Source organism: Natrix helvetica (genome assembly GCF_964273705.1).
Source record: "Natrix helvetica genome assembly, chromosome: 5".
NCBI classification, from domain to species: domain Eukaryota; kingdom Metazoa; phylum Chordata; class Lepidosauria; order Squamata; family Natricidae; genus Natrix; species Natrix helvetica.
The window spans coordinates 143216316-143237341 of NC_138551.1; the positions used below are offsets into that span (position 1 = coordinate 143216316).

The 21026-nt window shown below is 50.7% G+C and overlaps 1 protein-coding gene across 2 annotated transcripts in view; it reads right to left on the minus strand.

Moving 5' to 3' along the window:
* Positions 1-765: 765 nt before the first annotated feature.
* Positions 766-21026, minus strand: part of IGSF21 (immunoglobin superfamily member 21) — a 219966-nt gene continuing 199705 nt past the window's right edge. Inside the window, exons 6-10 of one of the 2 annotated variants that reach the window (XM_081954667.1) lie at positions 18523-18994; positions 3769-3854; positions 2529-2721; positions 2075-2113; positions 766-884 (exon numbers count right to left, since the gene is read on the minus strand). In XM_081954667.1, the coding sequence (XP_081810793.1) occupies positions 811-884; positions 2075-2113; positions 2529-2721; positions 3769-3854; positions 18523-18994 (864 nt within the window). In that variant the 3' untranslated portion in view covers positions 766-810. The remainder of the gene's footprint in view (positions 885-2074; positions 2114-2528; positions 2722-3768; positions 3855-18522; positions 18995-21026) is intronic. The other variant, XM_081954668.1, reaches the window with a different exon arrangement.

Here is a 21026-nt window from a genome sequence, read left to right on the forward strand (position 1 = left end):
TCAGCTAGGTGGGGAAAACCTGGAAGGTTTTGGATTCGGGTTTTCCCAGGTGTGCCAACATGGCTCTCTTAATAAATTGGAACTTTAGAGCAATACTTTGCCTTGGACTCTGATTTACTTTTGGATGCTATTTGGAACTCTGACACAACCTTCCATTGTACCTTTTAAAGCTTGGGAAACGCTTTCACCGATTCCGCTATTATGCCATGGACTCAAATATTCTTCTCCAGCGAAGTTTGTTGTGACTTTTTAATGCCACCCCTTGCAATCATCGTCTTCTTTTAACGACCCCATAATCCCTTGCGAGGCGGAGTCTGGGCAACCCGAATGGAGCTAGCAGAGCGATTACTGGCCAGATGCCCTTCTCGTCACCGGTGTGGAGTTTTGTTCAGCAGATATATTCTCATTGCGAGCGGAGAGAGAAATATCTGCCTCTACCTAGGGTTGGACTGCCTCTACCTAGGATCGAGCTCGCTCCTGATCGCTAGGCGAGAGCTCCACCTCTAGGCCGCGGCCCCGCCCCACCCCTTACAATGCATCCAGAAAATTATTCCCATCGCAACATAAGATACTGTCACCGTCGGTGGGTTTTCTGTATTGTTTGTTTTTAATTAAACGGGATGACAAAGCCGGAGACACGGAGAGAAAGAGGCTGATAACAAGACTGTAAATAATTTAGAAAAGGAAAGGAAAAGAAGGTAGAAAGGAAAAGAATAGAAAAAAGTCGATCCACGGAGACATGGAGGCGCTGTTTTTTGGGGTGGGGGGGTGGGGAGAACCCCAATTTGCTAAAATGCACCCCTTCCTTTTTCACGTCAGTTCCAAAGTTACTGTAAAGAAGATAGCCAGAAATAGTCTGAAGCCACATTGGCGACTCGGCGAACCTGGGCAGGAGGATGGAGGAGAAAGAAAGAGAGAAAAAGGAGAGATTTAGAAGGTCCCTCTGGGTTCAAAATTGTAATCCCTTCCCCGCTAACTGCAGGTGCTGTGGATTGCTCGGTTTGGCAGGCCCTTTTCTCAAGCATGCCACGGTGGAGAGAAAGCAGGAGCAGGGGCCATGCATGGCAAGGGCAGGGAGTGAGATCCAGCTGCAAGGGAAGTCAAATCGCATGCCGAATGAGATACGGACCCCGAGCATGGATTCTAGAGCAGCGGTCACCAACTGGTGGTCCATGGACCACTGGTGGTCCACAAGAAAATGTTGCTGGTCCCCAGAAAAATTATTCAAATTTTTTATATTGCACTAAATCAGGGATCCTGAATCTACGGCCACTGGGACGGATACGTGCAATGAACGCTTGTGTTGCTGCAGAGAGTCTCCCCCTTTGGGGTCTTTTTGTGCGGGTCGGAGGTGGGCAGAAATTCCAACTTGGGGTCTGCTTCAGCCTCCTGGTGTGGGGCTTTGGGCGAAGGCTGGTGGGAAGAGCCACTGTGGCGAAGAGCCGGAGGGCCTCGTTCCAGTGGGACTGCATCATGGCCTGGAACTGGCTGACCCTCTCAGCCCGCTGAGCCTCCAGGCGCCGGTCCCTGGCCTTGCACTCCCGCAGGTCTTCCCTCTGCTTGGAAAGCCTATGCTGCTAGTCCTCAGTGAGGTGCTTCTGCTGAGCCTCCTTCTCGGTCAGATCCAATTTGAACTGAGCTGTTTTGCCAACTCTTTCTCCTGGGGACTGCTTAGCTCCAGTGACTGCTTCCTGTTGGGGCCCTAAGGAGCCTGGGTGGGCAGGAGAGGAATGGCTGGGAGGGGAGGGGCGAGTAGAGGATGGCGAGGCACCCCTCGATGTGAGTGACATCGAGTTGGCCACACCCACCCAGTCACATGACCACCTAGCCACGCCCACCCACCCGGTTATTAAGCAGATCATATTAGTGGTCCACGGGATTTAAAATTATGAATTTAGTGGTCCCTGAGGCCCGAAAGGTTGGTGACCCCTGCTCTAGAGGGTTTAGGGAAGAAACCTGGGGCAGAACAAGAGGAAAATCTTGCTAAACGTCCAGGAAGCAGCCGCGGATGCAAAAGGCAAGCGTCTTACAAGGAGGCTGGGTTAGATGAGGGAGGGGTGGGATGGGGGCTTACCGTTGGAGTCTTCTGTCCCTCTTGGAATATTGGGGTTTTCTAATTAGAAAGGGGGCGGGGTGGGGAGAAAACAACAAGACGGTCATTGAGCCTTGGAAAAACACATGTGAGGATGAGGTGGAATGAATGGGTAAGAATGGATGCTGGCGCCAGGATGAGGAATGGAAGTTGCGGATGAGGATGGTTAGAGGTTGAGGAAGGAGCGGAGGAGGGAACGGAGAGCAGGAAGGATGACATGGATCAGCGGGGTAGTCCTCCCCCATAAAGTCAACCTTACAGTCTTCCTACCCCCAAGGGAGGGGTGTCCCTCTCTTGCAGGGAGCATGCAGCTGGAAAGACATCAAGAGACCACAAGAAGGTAGGAATGGGATGGCTGAGATGTCAACAACGAGTTAGGAGGGAGGGAGATGATCCGAGATGAGCCGTCAATGGAGGAACGGGGGCTCCCCCCTACCGAACACTATCAGCCTGGTGTGGGTATCGGTGGAGCCCAACGGGTTCTGCGCCGTGCAGCGGTACATCGAGCCGTTCAGTTCGGCCGGCACACGTTCCAACACCAGCTCCTTCCCGTCGTGTTCGGCGCTGCCGTCCAGGAGCCGGCTCCCGACACGGGTCCAAGTGAACATGGGCTCGGGGAAGACTTCATTCTGGAACCAAAGATCCCCCCGCCCCCGCAACCCCAAACAGTCAGATCAACCAAGAGCACTGGGGCAGAAACGGGTGTTGTGGTCCGCGGGTGGCCTGCGGAGCTGGCAGCAGACTCAGACAGTAAGGAGGTTGGGGAGGAAGATGGGCCAGTCCTGGAGGCTGGGGAAGGCTCTGACGAGGGCTCTGCGTCGGAGGCAGAGATGGGGCCAGGGCCATCTGGGAGTTACGTGCTGCCTCCGGAGCCTCCGACAGGGAGCCGCAGCAGAGGGATGAGCCACATGTGGCTTCAGAGCCGCTGGTTGCTGATCCCTGCTTCTGCTGAGTTCTCCCCTGTCTGGAGACCCACTTCAGGGGCAGGTGTGAGAATAGATTGCTTTCCCCTTCGCTAGGTTGTCACACTGAATGTGTGAATTGGGCACTACCCTGATGGAGAACTAACCCCTTTGTCTTGGAGCATGTTCCTACAAGGTCTGGATGAAGACCATCAACAAGAGCCACCCATCCATCCAAAGCTCACCCCAACGTTATGCCTGATGCTTGGGAGCAGCACAGCAAATCCCCAGGGGATGAGCCACATCCCTCCATGTGTGAAGCACTACACACACACACACACACACACACACACACACACACCTTCCCTCCCTCTTTCCAGCCGCCTCCCAGTGTGTTAGTTTTCTCTCTCACACACCTGGCAGGATTTAAAAAAAGCAACCTTCCAGGACTATCAATGTTTCTCTTAGCTGCCATGACACACGCGCACACCTCTGCGTTTGCGAGACCAGTTAGTCACAGCAAGCAAATTAATGCGGGTGTTTCTTTCACAGTTGGCTGATCTTCTTCGGTACACAATTGTCTGTCTTTGTCGTTTTTTTTTAATTAAAAAAAACAAACCCTTTTTATAAATTATTCCCAGAAGTGATCTAGAAGACAAACACCGAAACAAGTTGATAAAAACCAAGGAAGTCTTTTGAGTTGGGGCAAGGGGCTGGATTTTGGGGAGCGGAATGGGTGGGGTGGGGGTGGGGGAAGATGAGCGTCGTACACACCTGAAACCCTTGGACCAGGATACGGACCGTGTCTCCAACGCGGGCTCTTGTTGGGGTCATCGAAATTTTGGGGCCCTTTGGAGCCACTGCAGGAGAAGGAAATGGGTTAAAGTTTGGTGTCCTCCTGGGGTCCTACCTGTCTCCCCCTCCCCGTTTTTCCACCCTCCCTGAGAGGCTTGACGACGTTCGAACTTGCCAGAGATAAAGGTAAAGCTTCCCCCGTATAGGTGCGCTAGTCGTTCCTGACTCTAGGGGCAGTGCTTATCCCCGTTTCAAAGCCGAAGAGCCAGCGCTGTCCGAAGACGTCTCCGTGGTCATGTCACTGGCATGACTCAACGCCCGAAGACGCACGGAATGCTGTTCCCTTCCCACCCAAGGTGGTTACTATTTTTGTACTTGCATTTTTTATGCGCTTTCGAACTGAGACAAGAAATGGCAGAAGCTGGGACAAGTCACAGGAGCTCGTTCCGTTACGCGGTGCTAGGGATTCTAACCGCCGAACTGCCAACCTTTCTGATCTACAAGCTCAGCGTCTTAGCCCCTGAGTCACCGAGTCCCTCAGAGATACCCTGGCTTTAACGTGCTAATACGGCTAGTCCTTGATTTACGACTACAATGGAGCTCAAAATGTATGCTGCTAAGTGAGACAGCTATTGAGTTCTGTCCCACTTTATAACCTTTTCCTGGCCACAGTTGCAAAGCGAATCGCAGCAATTTTTAAACGAGTCACGCGGTCATTAAGTGGATCTGGTTTCCCCAATGACTTTGCTTGGCAGGAGGTCTCAAAGGGGGAGCAGGTGACCCCCACCCCACCCCGGGACGGTGCGATCGTCATAAATACGAGCACGTGACCATGGGGAGGCCGCAACTGTCGTAAGTGTGAAAAAGGGGCCCTGAGTCACTTTTTTAAAATGCTGTTGTGACTTCGAACAGTCACTAAACGAACTGTTGTTAAGTCGAGGACTATCTGAATGGGAAAGGGGTTGTGTATGCCTTCTACACCGGCAGCCCCCAAGATAGTTCTTAAGCGAGTCAGTTCCAGCCATCCCTAACAAGGTTAAAGACATTGTGTCTCCGCGGATTCTCCGAGGAAGATCTAAGACTTAACTTGAGCGCCAATGCTCTCCCACCTTCTAGTTGAGTTTAGACCACGTACCGTATTTTTCAGGTTATAAGACGCACCGAAATTTAGAGAGGGATCTTGGAGTCCTAGTGGACAACCATTTAAATAGGAGCCAGCCGTGTGCAGCAACTGCCAAAAAAGCCAACACAGTCCTAGGCTGCATCAACAGAGGGATAGAATCAAGATCACGTGAAGGGTTAATACCACTTTATAATGCCTTGGTAAGGCCACACTTGGAATCCTGCATTCAGTTTTGGTCACCACGATGTAGAAAAGATGTGGAGACTCTAGAAAGAGTGCAGAGAAGAGCAACAAAGAGGATTAGGGGACTGGAGACTAAAACATATGAAGAACGGTTGCAGGAACTGGGTATGTTTAGCTTAAGAGAAAGAAGGACTAGGGGAGACATGATAGCAGTCTTCCAATATCTCAGGGGTTGCCCCAAAGAAGAGGGAGTCAAGCTATTCTCCAAGGCACCTGAGGGTAGAACAAGAAGCAATGGGTGGAAACTAATCAAGGAGAGAAGCAACTTAGAACTGAGGGGAAATTTCCTGACAGTGAGAACAATTAATCAGTGGAACAGAAGTTGCCTCCAGAAGTTGTGAATGCCCCAACACTGGAAGTCTTTAAGAAGATGTTGGATAGCCATCTGTCTGAAACGGTATAGGGTTTCCTGCCTAGGCAGGGGGTTGGACTAGAAGGCCTCCAAGGTCCCTTCCAACTCTACTATTGTATTGTATTATTGTATTAGAAGAGGAAAACAACAACAAAAAGTTTTGGGCCTCCGTGCGTCCCATTTTGGGCCCTTCTCCAGCCTATTTTTCCCCCCCATTTCCGAGGCCTTTTTCGGCCCGTTTTTGTTGTGGTTTGCAAGTGGCCAGTAGAGCTGGCAGCATAGTCGGAGAGTGAGGAGTTTGGGGAGGAAAATGGGCCAGACCCGGAGTCCGGGGAAGACTTGGACGAGGGCTCTGCCTCGGAGGCAGAGAAGGGGCCGGGGCCATCTGGTAGGGATGTGTCGTCTCTGGAGCCTCCTGAGTCAGACATTAGCGAGGCAGAGGAACAGGGGGAGCCTGTTCCCAGTGTGCGCATGGGCAGAGATGCCAGGAAGCCAGAACAGTGAAGACAAAAAGGGGCGACTATTTAAGCATGTTTTCAAGCTGCGTGCAATCCATGCGCGAGATCAAAGAGGGGCGCTTCCATTTGCGAACCGGTAGGGAAAGTAAAATGGACGCGGCGGCTCAGTGGTTAAGAGGCTGAGCTTGTCAATCAGAAAGGTCGGCCGTTGGAATCCCTAGTGCGGCGTAACCGAGTGAGCTCCCGTTCCTTGTCCCAGCTTCTGCCAACCTAGCAGTTCAAAAGCACGTTAAAAAATGCAAGTAGAAAAACAGGGACCCCCTTTGGTGGGAAGGGAACAGCGTTCCGTGCGCCTTCGGCGTTGAGTCATGCCGGCCACATGACCACGGAGACGTCTTCGGACAGCGCTGGCTCTTCGGCTTTGGAACGGAGATGAGCACTGCTCCCTAGAGTCGGGAACGACTAGCACATATGTGCAAAAGGGGAACCTTTACCTTTACCTTAAGGAAAGTAAGCGAATGCTACCTCTGGGGTTGCTTTTGGGAAGCCCAAGGATTGGAGTGCAAGGATGCCACTTCCGTCGGTCACAGCTGCCAGCCTGCCAACAGTTTTTAGGAGCTCAGTAATGCTTGTCTCAAGTAATAGAGCAATTTTAGAGAGTCCTTTCTGCTCAAAAGCCAGCCGGCCGTTCGAAAAATCCAGAGAGAGAACCCAAGAGCTATAAAAACCGTCTTCGAGATATCAAAGCAAAAACGGATGTTAAATGTAATTTAAAAGGACGCCTTCAAAAAGTCTTCTGCAGAGATGCAGGCCATTAGGGCTGGGGAGAGGGAGGGGGAGTAGATAGGACCCTACTTGTTTTTCCTCCCAATTTTTTGCAGACAGATTGAGGGGGTTTCTCCGGATTCGAGGACAATTGACCTGCAATCCGGAGGCGGACTGGACAATCGCCCACCTTGCCACAACGTTTAAAAATTTCTCTCCTACTGCTGGTACACATGTTCCTTTCTCTGCTGTTGTCCTCTTGGCTTGGAACAATGCTAACCAGTGAAGGGACCAAAGTGTCAAGAAATGGAATGGAGGGGAGAGAGAGAGAAAAAAACATCCTTTGAATCAGGCGTCACCAACCTTTCGGGCCTCAGGGATCACTAAATTCATAATTTTAAATCCCGTGGACGACTAATAGGATCTGCCTAATGAACGGCTGGGTGGGTGTGGCAAGGAGGTCATGTGACTGAGTGGGCGTGGCCAATTTGATGTCACTCATGTTGAGTGGTGCATTGCCGGCCTGTCCTCGCCCCTCCCCTACCTTCCTGTCCGCCCGGGCTCCTTAGGGCCCCAACAGGAAGCAGTTGTTGGAGCTAAGCAGCCACCAGGAGAAAGAGTTGGCAAAACAGCTCAGTTCAAATAGGATCTGGCCGAGAAGGAGGCTCAGCAGAAGCACCTCAATGAGGACTAGGAGCATAGGCTTTCCAGGCAAAGGGAAGACCTGCAGGAGTGCAAGGCCAGGGACCGGCGCCTGGAGGCTCAGCGGGCTGAGATGGTCAGCCAGTTCCAGTCCCACTGGAACGAGGCCCTCCGGCTTTTCCCCACCAGCAGCTCTTCCCTCCAGCCTTCGCCCAAAGCCCTACACCAGGAGGCTGAAGCAGACCCCCAAGTCGGATTTTCTGCCCCCCTCCGACCCGCACAGACAGACCCCGAAGGGGGAGACTCTCTGCAGCAACACAAGCCTTCATTGCACGTATCCGTCCCAGAGACCGTAGTTTGAGGTCCCCTGATTTAGTGCAATATAAAAAATGCAAATAATTTTTCTGTGGACCACCTAAATTTTCTCGTGGACCACCAATGGTCGACGGACCACCAGTTGGTGACCATTGCTTTAAAAGGGCTGCTTTTGTTATCTTTGAGAGGCACACACAGAGAAAAGGCAATGGCACCCAAAATAAGAAACCAGAATTCTCTAGTTTCATGGCCTTCAGAGAAGCTGGACTGCAATTTCCAGATGTCCAAGGTCGCATGTCTTGGGAGTTGTAAAAGTGACCATCTCCATCCCATTGAATTTGCTTAACATGATGATCAAAATTGTAGCTTGTGTTGCTTCCAGATTTGGGAATGGGTAGACTTGAAGCCAGAAGAATTCTGGGATAAAAATGGCAAAGCATTCTGGTCCAATGGTGGTCAATGAAGGATCTCATGTGAGGTTGCAAGTGAGAATGAAACCTCAATATTGTCTATTCATCAAAGACTTGGATAGAGGTGACCTTCACCTGACAGGACCTCCCCATTACAAGGGACACTCACTTGACACAACCCATGCCTGGCCCATCACAAGGCCCATCACAAGACCTTGACCTGATGTGACCTCCTCATCAGAAGAGCCATCACAAGACCCTCACTTATGACTCACATCTGACCCATTACAAGACCCTCACTTGTGACTCACACGTGACCCATCAAAAGACCCATCACAAGACCTTGAACTGATGTGACCTCCCTATCACTTGACCATCACTTGACATAACTCACACCTGACCCATCACAAGACCTTGACCTGATGTGACCTCCCCATCACTTGACCCTCACTTGACACAACTCACACCTGACCCATCACAAGATCTTGACCCGATGCAGCCTCCCCATCACAAGAGCCATCACAAGACCCTCACTTGTGACTCACAACTGACCCATCACAAGACCCTCACTTGACACAACTCACACTTGGCCCATCAAAAGACCCATCACAAGACCTTGACCTGATGTGACCTCCCCATCACTTGACACAACTCACACCTGACCCATCACAAGACCTATCACAAGACCTTGACCTCCCTATCACTTGACACAACTCACACCTGACCCATCACAAGACCTTGACCTGATGTGACCTCCCCATCACGAGCCATCACAAGACCCTCACTTGTGACTCATAACTGACCCATCACAAGACCCTCACTTGACACAACTCACACCTGACCCATCAAAAGACTCATCACAAGACCTTGACCTGATGTGACCTCCCCATCACTTGACCATCACTTGACTCAACTCACACCTGACCCATCACAAGATCTTGACCCGACCCTCACTTGACACAACTCACACCTGACCCATCAAAAGACCCATCACAAGACCTTGACCTGATGTGACCTCCCCATCACTTGACCAGCACTTGACACAACTCACACCTGACCCATCAAAAGACCCTTCACAAGACCTTGACCTCCCTATCACTTGACCCTCACTTGACACAACTCACACCTGACTCATCACAAGACCTTGACCTGATGTGACCTCTCCATCACGAGCCATCACAAGACCCTCGCTTGTGACGCATACCTGACACATCACAAGACGCTCACTTGACACAACTCAACCCTGACCCATCAAAAGACCCTGATCTGATGTAGCCTCACCATCACAAGACCTACTGACCACACGAAATCCTTATAAACAGAAGAACGCCGACATTGACAATCTCTAAATTCTGCTGAAGATGTTACCTAACCTGGTAATGAAACGTTTGGAAACCAACCTCAAGCTTGGAGAGCGAAACTCAACTCTCATCTTACACCAGATATTCACCGCGATCACTTGGATGGAGGCCCCCATGATAAACTTACTAATTCCATGCCTGAAGTGACTGGATCCTTTTGGGATCTGAAGAGGAAGACACAGGTTCTTCACACCCTACAGAACAGTTCAAAGAAAATCCATCTTTTTTAGAGTAGTTCTTCATTTGGTTAATATAGAGCAGTGATGGCAAACCTATGGCACGCGGAGCCATTTGTCAGGGCACGCGGGGTGCTGCCCTGTCAGCTGGCCAGAGCGCATGCGCGTGCTGGCCAGCTGAGTTCGCCTTTTTAAAAGCTATTTTTTGCCCTCCCCAGGCTCCAGAGGCTTTATAGGAGCCTGGGGAGGGCGAAAAGAGCCCCCCCCCGCCCCCCCCGGGAGGCTTCAGGGACCGTCCCTGAAGCCTTCGGAACGCTTAAAACCACCCTCCGAGCAAACTGGAAGTGACTTCTGGGTTGCTCGGAGGGTTGTTTTAAGCGTTCTGAAGGCTTCAGGGACCGTCCGAGGCTTCCCTGATGCCTTCGGAGCGCTTAAAACCACCCTCCGAGCGCTCCGAAGGCTTCAGGGACCGTCCGAGGCTTCCCTGATGCCTTCGGAGCGCTTAAAACGACCCTCCGAGCAATGCTCCGGTTTGCTCGGAGGGTGGTTTTAAGCGCTCCGAAGGCTTCAGGGAAGCCTCCGGACAGTCCCTGAAGCCTCCGGAGGGCCTCCGGGGGGCGGGGGAGGCTCTTTTCGCCCTCCCCAGGCTCCTATAAAGCCCCTGGAGCCTGGGGAGGGCGAAAAAAGCATGTAAAAATTGGGAGGGGTCGCGCATTGTGTGCGCATGCGGACTGGGGGGTCGCGCGTTGTATTATGGGTGCAGCACACCCGCACTCAACCCCCCTGCGCTCCCCCCACTTGTGGCACGCGAGCCAAAAAAGGTTCGCCATCACTGATATAGAGGATCACCTACCAAGAAGGAAGTTGGCACCTCCTGTTGTAGCCCACCAGCAGAACTGCCAGCAGAGCTGGACAGGGAGGAGGTTGGGGAGGAACATGGGCCAGTCCTGGAGTCTGGGGAAGGCTCAGTGTCGGAGGCAGAGATGGGGCCAGGGCTGTCTGACAGTTATCAGCTGCCTTTGGAGTCAGACATCAGTGAGGCAGAACAACAGCTGGAGCCTGTTCCCAATGTGCGCATGCGCAGAGTTGCCAGAGGAAGGGAACAGCTAAAGAACAAGGTCTGACTTGGGAGTAAGGCCACAGGTGGACGGTGAATGGTCCCTCCCATAGGGAATAAAAGAGGAGCGAAAGAGGAGTGGAGTTTGCAAGAGACGATGAGTTCATTCCTGCATTCTTGCCAAGTATTGCGGCATCTGAAAGATATCTGCCTGGCCATTCTCCACACCTGAGAAAGCTCGGTAATTGTGAACTATCTTGAAAGACTTGAGGGCCGGGACATTGCTGGTGAGGAATTCGCTGCAAATTAAATCAAAGGGGTTTATTGGGACGAGGACTCGGCTTCATGCTGCTGGGGAAGCCTAAGTCAGAACACTTCCTGAGTTGCAGCTTTTGGAACAGAGCTCTCTCTATCCAAGAAGATCCATCGCTTGAAGGTTGGTGTGGGGATGGGTCTCAGGTCTTGGCACTAAAAAACAAACAAACCCGAATCTGATGAGTTGGCAGAATGAGTTGCTCGGGAGACAATTTTTTCCAGTAGGAAGAATTTGCAGGACTGTTGCTGAGCCAACACCAGGCTTCTCACTGGAGCTCTCCGCGGTGCTGAAACGTCAGCTCCCTTGAGTCCCCAGGTAGAGAGGTTGCCAACAGTTCATTAATACTGATTGTACAAGTAAACACCTCTGATCAAAGGCTTCAGGGCAGGCTTAAGGCGACGGCAGCTTTTCTTCTAGCCTGCTTTGCGGGTTCAGCCTCTTTCCCTCAACCCCGATTCCCTCAACTTCTCCCCAAGGAATAGGGGATTGGATTACGTAACGAGCATCCTTTCTCTACTGGAAAAATTGTCCTGTAGTTTCCAGAATAGAAGGTTGCTGAGACGCTGAGCTTGCCGATCAGAAAGGTCGGCAGTTTGGCGGTTCGAATCCCTAACGCCGCGTAACGGAGTGAGCTCCCGTTATTTGTCCCAGCTTCTGCCAACCTAGCAGTTCGAAAGCACGTTAAAAAATGCAAGTAGAAAAATAGGAAACCACCTTTGGTGGGAAAGTAACAGCGTTCCGTGCGCCTTCGGGAGTTGAGTCATGCCGGCCACATGACCACGGAGACGTCTTCGGACAGCGCTGGCTCTTTGGCTTTGAAACGGAGATGAGCCATATGTGCGAGGGGAACCTTTACCTAGTTTCCAGAATACTTACTGAGAAAATGACACACCCACACTTCATTTTTAACAAACCACCTTTGTTGTTTTTGTTAGGCATAGTTTCAGACTGTACTGTTATAGAGACTAACCTGATTTTGAACCTAACGACGGCAGCAAGATTGTTGGTGGCGCAATACTGGAAGAAGGAAGAGTTGCCTACCATCCAAGAATGGACATTAAAGGTAGCAAACTTAGCTGAGATGGCCAAAATTTCAGCGTATTTGAAAGACCACTCGGATGAGAAGTACAAGCTGGATTGGATAAGATGGATTGACTACATTCAAAATAAATACCGGACTAAAAATTTTCAGTTAGCGTATGAATGAAGGCATAAAGGACATTACAATTTATTTAAAACTAGTTTAATAAAGAGGGAGTTAAAGCACAAGTATAGTAATAGGTTAAAATTAGTTAGCTTATCTTAGCGTATGGTTGTTAAATGTTTATACCCTGTACTTTGCTCTGGGAGGTCGGAGGGAGGGAGGGCGGCAAGAGGGAAGGGGTGATAATTGTAAAACTTATTGAAAATTTTAATTAAAAAAAAAACCACCTTTAAACTACTATCCACCTACTAAAAAGCGAGTCCTTATGTCCCAAAGACCAATGAAGACGACCATTTGAAGCCAAGAGTATCTACCCTGCCAAAAAGTTGAATCCTTTGAGATATTCTTCTATCAAGCAGCACAGAACAGAATGTCTTGTTAGGAGTACCTTTGCTGCCAAGGATGGCATTTCTACATTTCCCCCCTCCCCCCTCTATTCCCCAAGACATTTATTTGCCAAGGAACCCATCAATTGTTGAAAACAATGCATAGGAACGGCAAAAGTAATTGAGGTGGGATTTCAATAAAAGCAAAACAGAACACAGGAAAAAAAATCTGGAATTTGCAGACGGGGAAAGGAAACTTTCTTAGCACAAGGATCCTGCAAACTGGGGAGGGGGGGGGGGAGGGAAATCTGGGTTTGGTGGAAGGTTTTTTTTTTTTAAGCTCCAAGGTGTCTTCGGTCAAGTCAGCTTCAGGATTGACATGCTGGCTCAACACCCCCACTAGGAGTGTGTCAATTTGTTTGCAATTTTACTCAAAGATTATCGAAGCGAGTCGAGTTTACTTCTTGGTGGGTGGAAAGGTTTTACTGGTCTAAAATGTGTTTAGATGAATTCAGATCGATTCTGGGCCAGCCCTGTCTGGTTTCAGTGCAGGTGAAGGTAAAGGTTCCCCTTGCACATATGTGCCAGTCATTCCCAACTCTAGGGGGCAGTGCTCAACTCCGTTTCAAAGCCGAAGAGCCAGCGCTGTCCGAAGACATCTCTGTTGTCATGTGGCCGGCATGACTCAATGCCGAAGGCACATAGAACGCTGTTACCTTCCCACCAAAGGTGGTTCCTATGTTTCTACTTGCATTTTTTTGAACCGCTAGGTTGGCAGAAGCTGGGACAAGTCACGGGAGCTCACTCCGTTACGTGGCGCTAGGGATTTGAACCGCCGAACTGCCAATTTTTCTGATCGACAAGCTCAGCGATTCTGGGCCAGTGCTGCCTGGTTTCAGGGCAGACAGACCTTTACAATAACAGAATAACAGAAGAGCTGGAAGGGACCTTGGAGGTCTTCTAGTCCAACCCCCCTGCTCAGGCAAGAAACCCTACACCACTTCAGACAAATGGATATCCAACCTCTTCTTAAAATACTTCCAGTGTTGGAGCATTCACAACTTCTGGAGGCAAGTTGTGCCACTGATTAATTGTTCTAACTGTCAAGAAATTCCTCCTCAGTTCTAAGTTGCTTCTCTCCTCGATTAGTTTCCACCCATTCCTTCTTGTTCTACCCTCAGGTGCCTTGGAGAATGGTTTGACTCCCTCTTCTTTGGGGCAGCTCCTGAGAGATCGGAAGACTGCTATCATGTCTCCCCTAGTCCTTCTTTTCATTCAACTAGACATACCCAGTTCCTGCAACCGTTCTTCATATGTTTTAGCCTATTTAGTCCCCTAATCCTTTTTGTTGCTCTTCTCTGCACTCTCTCTAGAGTCTCCACATCTTTTTGAGCCGCGGTGGCAGAGGGGTTAGAGTGCAGTACTGCAGGCTCCTTCTGCTGATCACCAGCTGCCAGAAGTTTGGCAGATCGAATCTCACCAGGCTCAAGATTGACTCAGCCTTCCATCCTTCCAAGGTTGGTAAAAGGAGAACCGAGATTTTTGGGGGATAAGAAGCTGACTCTGTAAACGGTTTAGAGAGGGCTGTTAAGCAGTATATAAGTTTAAGTGTTATTATTATCTTTCTTCCTTTCCTTCTTTCCTTTCCTCTCCCCTCCTTTCCTCCCTTCCCAGTGTTTAGAATGAAGTATTGCAGACTAACTCTGCCCCACTGTCAGCAGTTTGATCCTGACTGGTTGCAGGTTGACTCAGCCTTCCGTCCTTCCGAGGTGGGTAAAATGAGGACCCAGATTGTTGGGGGGCAAGAGGCTGACTTTGTAAACCGCTTAGAGAGGGCTGTGAAGCACTGTGAAGCAATTTATGTCTAAATGCTCTTCCTTCCTTCCTTCCTTCCTTCCTTCCTTCCTTCCTTCCTTCCTTCCTTCCTTCCTTCCTTCCTTCCTTCCTTCCTTCCTTCCCTCTCTCCCTCCTAGTTGTTAGAATGCAGTATTGCAGGCTAACTCTGCCCCACTGTCAGCAGTTTGATCCTGACTGGTTGCAGGTTGACTCAGCCTTCCGTCCTTCCGAGGTGGGTAAAATGAGGACCCAGATTGTTGGGGGGCAAGAGGCTGACTCTGTAAACCACTTAGAGAGGGCTGTGAAGCACCGTGAAGCAATTTATAAGTCTAAATGCTCTTCCTTCCTTCCTTCCTTCCTTCCTTCCTTCCTTCCTTCCTTCCCTCTCTCCCTCCTAGTTGTTAGAATGCAGTATTGCAGGCTAACTCTGCCCCACTGTCAGCAGTTTGATCCTGATTGGTTACAGGTTGACTCAGCCTTCCGTCCTTCCGAGGTGGGTAAAATGAGGACCCAGATTGTCAGGGGCAAGAGGCTGACTCTGTAAACCGCTTAGAGAGGGCTATGAAGCACCGTGAAGCGGTTTATAAGTCTAAGTGCCCTTCCTTCCTTCCTTCCTTCCTTCCTTCCTTCCTTCCTTCCTTCCTTCCCTCCCTCCCTCCCTCCCTCCCTCCCTCCCTCCCTCCCTCCCTCCCTCTCTCCCTCTTAGTTGTTAGAATGCAGTATTGCAGGCTAACTCTGCCCACTGCTGGGAGTTCGATCCTGACCGGCTCAAAGTTGACTCAGCCTTCCGTCCTTCCGAGGTGGGTCAAATGAGGACCCAGATTGTTGGGGGGCAAGAGATTCTGACTCTGTAAACCGCTTAGAGAGGGTTGTAAAAGCACTGCGAAGCGGTACATAAGTGCTATTGCCATTGCTACATCATGGCGACCAAAGCTGGATGCCGTATTCCAAGTGTGGCGTTTACCAAGGGCCTAGAGACTTGGTCGATTCTAAAAGAGCGAGACTTGGGTTTCTTTCTTACAAGCCCAGTCGTCATTTTGACCAAGTTCTATTCTTTTGGGTGTGTAAGATTTATGTCTCCCTCAGCCAGAGACAGTTTTTTTCCACTGGGGGATTAACATAAAAGGTATTTTGTCTTTAATATGTAAATGCCGTGTTTGACAGAGACAGAGGGGCCCTTATAAAGATGCTACTCAATGAAGCGTTTGATCAGGGCACCCTTCCCTGGATTAGCGCCTTAAAGAACATCAGGTAATCTTCTCCTTTCGCTGGAGCTAAGAGAAAGGGGGGGGGAAGAGATAGGAGTTGTATCAAGAAAAGGACGTTTAATCACTTCTCTAAAGTGATTAAAAGGACTCTTTTTGATGGAGATTTCGCCTCCTTTCCCCAGCGCCCGCCCCCGCGCGCGCGAGAGAGAGAGGGGATGAACTCCAAAATAAGACAGCAAGTCTGATCAATGGTGGAGCTTAGGCACTCCTGGTGTAAATACTACTCAAGACGGATTGCAAAGGGGGCAGCGGTGCCATTCATCCATTCCCCGCCTCCCCTCCCCAACAGCTTGGGCAAAGCTGCTAACGGGCTTGGCAGCCAGAGATCAAAATAAATAAATAAAAAAACCCGTCAAATCTACCGTGTCCTGAACTGACACTCAAATCCTTTTTGAAGGTGACGTGTTCGAACGCTGCTGCTTTCCAGTGAGAGAGAGAGAGGGGGGGGGGGTTATACAATAAAAGGACGTGGAAGGAAGGATGCTCAAGCCACTGGCTGCCACTCTCGACTCGGAGGCTGCGAAAGAGGTGGCAAATTAAGAGGAGCTGTCCAGGATTCATTCTTTCCTGTTGGTTCCCGGATGGATGGGAGAGAGGAAGGACGGGAGGAAGGGATGCTTCCTCCTTTTCTTTTATTGCTCGGATTTCGTGCCTGCCAAGGTTCATTAGCTCGGAAGGGACTCGCCACCAGCGAGAATAAAAGGCGAGAGAAATGCGACTCCTTTTTCACGGCTGCCTTTAGAAAGGGGTCCTCGATTTAATGAGCCAGCCAGGAAGGTAGAACAAAACGGAGAGGAGAATAAATATATAGGAATGAAGAGCGCTGAGGTTTTGTTTTTTTTAAAAGAGATCTTGGTTGGGAAGAGATATCAGAATTATCTCCTTGTTCCTGCCAATGGCACCCGGGAACCCATTAAATTTAATGAAAGGGCGAGCAGGCAGGGACGGAGCTCAAACGCAGGCTGTAATCTTCTCCGGAGCAAGAAGAGAGGCAAAGGGAGAGAGCAGGGAGGAAACCCCTTTGGTGGGTTTTTGAGGGGAGGGCTTCCATTCCTGGTGGGGAGGCATTTGTTTCTTTCTCTGGATCGGGAGGCCCTTCTCAAGGACTTCTGCCTTACAGAATGAGAGGTCATCTTTTCCTAGCTGGTGCTAAGTAAAAGAGGGTCAAGATAGTATTGGATCAAGGTCTCGATCAGGAGTATCCAACCTTGGGAACATGAAGACATTGTGGACTTCAACTCCCAGAGGCCCACAAAGATCTAGATCAGGGGTGTCCAACCTTGGCAACATTAAGACTTGTGGACTTCAACTCCCAGAGGCCCACGAAGATCTAGATCAAGAGTATCCAACCTTGGCAACATGAAGATTGGGAACTTTAACTCTCAGAGGCCCACAAAGGTTTAGATCAGGAGTATGCAACCTTGGCAACATTAAGACTTGTGGACTTTAACTCCCCAAAGCCCACGAAGGTCTAGATCAGGAGTATCCAACCTTGGCAACATTAAGACTTGTGGACTTTAACTCTCAGAGGCCCACAAAGGTCTAGATCAAGAATATGCAACTTGGCAACATGAAGACTTGTGGACTCCCAGAGGCCCACAAAGCTGTAAGTCAAGAGACTCCAACCTTGGCAACATTAAGACATCAACTCCCAGAAGCCAACAAAGGTCTAGATCAGGGTGTCCAACTTGGCAACTTTAAGACTTGTGGACTTTAACTCCCAGAAGCCCATGAAGGTCTAGATCAGGAGTATCCAACCTTGGCAACATGAAGACTTGTGGACTTTAACTCCCAGAAGCCCACGAAGGTCTAGATCAGGGTGTCCAACTTGGCAACTTTAAGACTTGTGGACTTTAACTCCCAGAAGCCAACAAAGGTCTAGATCAGGGTGTCCAACTTGGCAACTTTAAGACTTGTGGACTTTAACTCCCAGAAGCCCATGAAGGTCTAGATCAAGAGTATCCAACCTTGGCAACATGAAGACTTGCGGACTTTAACTCTCAGAGGCCCACAAAGGTCTAGATCAGGTGTTTCCAACCTTAGCAGCTTTAAGACTTGTGGACTTCAACTCCCAGAGACCCACAAAGGTCTAGATCAAGAGTATCCAACCTTGGCAACATGAAGACTTGTGGACTTTAACTCTCAGAGGCCCACAAAGGTCTAGATCAAGAGTATCCAACCTTGGCAACATTAAGGCATTGTGGACATCAACTCCCAGAGACCCACGAAGGTCTAGATCAGGTGTATACAACCTTGGCAACATTAAAACGTCTGGACTTCAACTCCCAGAGACCCACAAAGCTGTAAGTCAAGAGTCTCCAACCTTGGCAACATTAATACATCAACTCCCAGAGGCCCACAAAGGTCTAGATCAGGCGTGTCCAACCTTGGAAACATGAAGACTTGTGGACTTCAACTCCCAGAGACCCACAAAGGTCTAGATCAGGGGTGTCTAACCTTGGCAACATTGACATCAACTCCCAGAGGCCCACAAAGGTCTCGATCAGGAGTGTCCAACCTTGGAAACATGAAGACTTGTGGACATCAACTTCCAGAGTTGAGACTCCATGCTGGCTGCGGGGATCCTGGAAGTTGAAGCCCACACGTCTTAAAGTCGCCAAAGTTGGAGAGCCCTGATTTCTGACAGAGATGACCCCTGAGGACTCTTGAAAAGAAGATCTCCCTCTCCCAAATGGCCTCCTGGATCTTCTTGAATTCTTCCTAAAGCCACTCAACAAACAACCACGGAAAAGAGGCAGAGAACCCATGCCCTGATGTCCGAAAGATTTGGGATGGGCGTGATTATTTCTGCAGACCCCTTCCCCATCTCCCCACTCACCCACCTACCCACCCACCCAGGAAGCGGCTTCTGAGCTCTTACCTAGAGTCACTTCGGACTGCATGGGCATAGAGAGGGCATCGTGCTTGACCTCACAACTAAAGAGCGCGTCATTGTCTATCTGAGGATTAAGGGTCCACATAAGCATGGCCCGCACCTCCACAGTGCCGTCGCTGATGGGGATGTGGGTGTGGTGGAAGAAATACGTGGGATCGGCATTCTGGATCCACCGCGGGAACTCCCGGCTCACCACAGTCTCGGGGATATTCTCGGTGGTGGGGCTGAGCAACAGTCCCCGATCGGGGGTGAGGCCATGGAAGGGGTCCTCGGTGTACAGCCTCCCGCCCCGGTCCTCCACGTTCAGCAGCGAGAGGGACCGCTGCATCTTGGTGTCGTCCAAGTCCCGATGGAAGAGGTTCCGGGCAGCTCGGCTATCCTGCAATCCGGCGACGTTGACCGGGGGCTCCGTCAGAGCGATACCCTGTATCAATTCTCCGTCCCTTTTGAAGTAAACCTGGAGGAGGAAAATATCAAGAGATTAAAAGACTCTTCCTTCCTAGTCGATGATTTTATGCACAGTCCAGAAAGGTATTGTTTTGACCCAGCTCCCCAAACACGACGGGCCCTGTGATGTCAACTCAAAAGATTCCTTTATTAGGAGTACCAGCAGACCCGGCAAAAAGTCCAGCCGGCTGCAAGATGAATAGTTGTGTGCCACATCTATTCATCTCTGACCCTTCCCTATTATCCCCAGACCTAGGGTGGGGCTTCGCTAGCAGCGATGCCTCTTCTTTCCCAAGGACTGGCCCATAGATTTCCACTGCTCTCCTCTCCTCTAGTGAAGGGAAGGACCAGGGGAGACATGATAGCAATGTTCCAATATTTTTTTTTATTGAAAAAGTTTTATTTTATTTTAATTTCATACATCTAACCACAAGTATATCATTACATCTGCAGAAATTATTTTGTATTGTCCATTATATCATTCCCTCAACCCATTTGCTCTTCTGCTTTCAATACACGTTATTGTACCCTATTTCACCGCCATCCTATCTCCTCTCCCTCTCTCCTCCACCCTATCTCCTTTTTCCACTCTGCCATCTCTCTCTTCTCTACTTCCCCTTCCTCCCTACTTCTCCTCTCTCCTCTTTCCACTCCTCCTTTCTCTCCTCCTTCTCCTCCCCCTTCTATTTCCCTCTCTCCTATCTCCCCTCTTCCTCCTTGCCTCTACCTTCCCTTTCCACTCTCTCCAATCAATGTTCCAATATTTGAGGAGCTGCCACAGAGAGGAGGAAGGGGGTCAAGCCATTTTCCAAAGCACCTGAAGGCCGGACAAGGATTAATGGATGGAAACTGATCCAGGAAAAGTTCAACCTGGAAATAAGGATGAATTTCCTGACAGTGGCGTAGCGTGGGGGGTGCAGGGGGTGCCGGCCGCACCGGGCGCAACATCTGGGGGGGGCGCCCTGACTCGCCCCGCGCCGCCCTTTGCCGGACTGTGGCCGCCTCTTTCCGCACCTGGCTTGGCCCGCGAACTAAGCTCCCCGGCCCCGGCCCGCCCAGGCCCCTCCTGCGCACCGCCTACCTCCCAGCGGAGCCGCCAAGACCCGCCGCGCCGCCCCCGCGGGAGCCGAAGGAGAGCAGCGCTGCGCTTCGTCTGCCCGCGGCTGCAACACCACCGCGTCCTCCCGCTCCGCCTGGAGCGCCCCAGGGAGCCGGCGCCTTCCCGAAGCCCCCGGTGCGCCTCCCACCCCCGCGGCACCTGCTTCCCTTCAGTCGAGCCTTTTCCCTCTGCCCTGTCGAGCTCCTCCTCGGGAGGAAGGCAGGAGGCCAGCATGGAGAGCCTCACTTGACTGATGCCGACCAAGGGGCAGCTGCAGTCGGGCCACCCTCGGGTTAGGGGGCGCAAATTACTTGCCCCGGGTGCTGACAACCCACGCTACGCCACTGTTTCCTGACCATGAGAACAATGGGACTGGAGTTGTGGGAGCTTCATCCCTGGAGGCTTTCGAGAAGAGAATGGACTGCCATCTGTCAGAAATGGTGTAGGCTCTCCTGCTTGGGCGGGCGGGGGGTTGGGCTAGATGACCTACAAGGTCCCTTCCAACTCTGTCAATCTGTAGCGTGGGAACCCAACAGCACCCTCCCCCCCCTCCCCACTTGATCCTGCCAGGGATCCCACTGTGTTGGCAGCGATGTCTACGCCGACGAGATTGCGGGGACACCACAGGGGGTCATGTTTGTATAGCTAGAGCAGTGAGGAGCGCAACGCCTGTTTAAGTCCTTTGGAATGTCTCTGTGAAGAGAAAATTGCCTTGCGTTTCCCTCCCCCCCCCAAAAAAAAACCCACCTCTTTGAGCTTCTGATGTCACGCTGTAATGAAACAGCCTGGGGAATGTTTGCGGATAAGTGAGCGTTTCTTTTGTGTGTGTGTGTGTGTTTCCAGGTAGAGAGATAGAAGCAGCCGCCAAAAAAAAAAAAAAATTCTTTGTTCCTTGCTCCTCCCATCCTTTGAGTTTCCTCCCCCCTCCGCCAAATGGAAATGT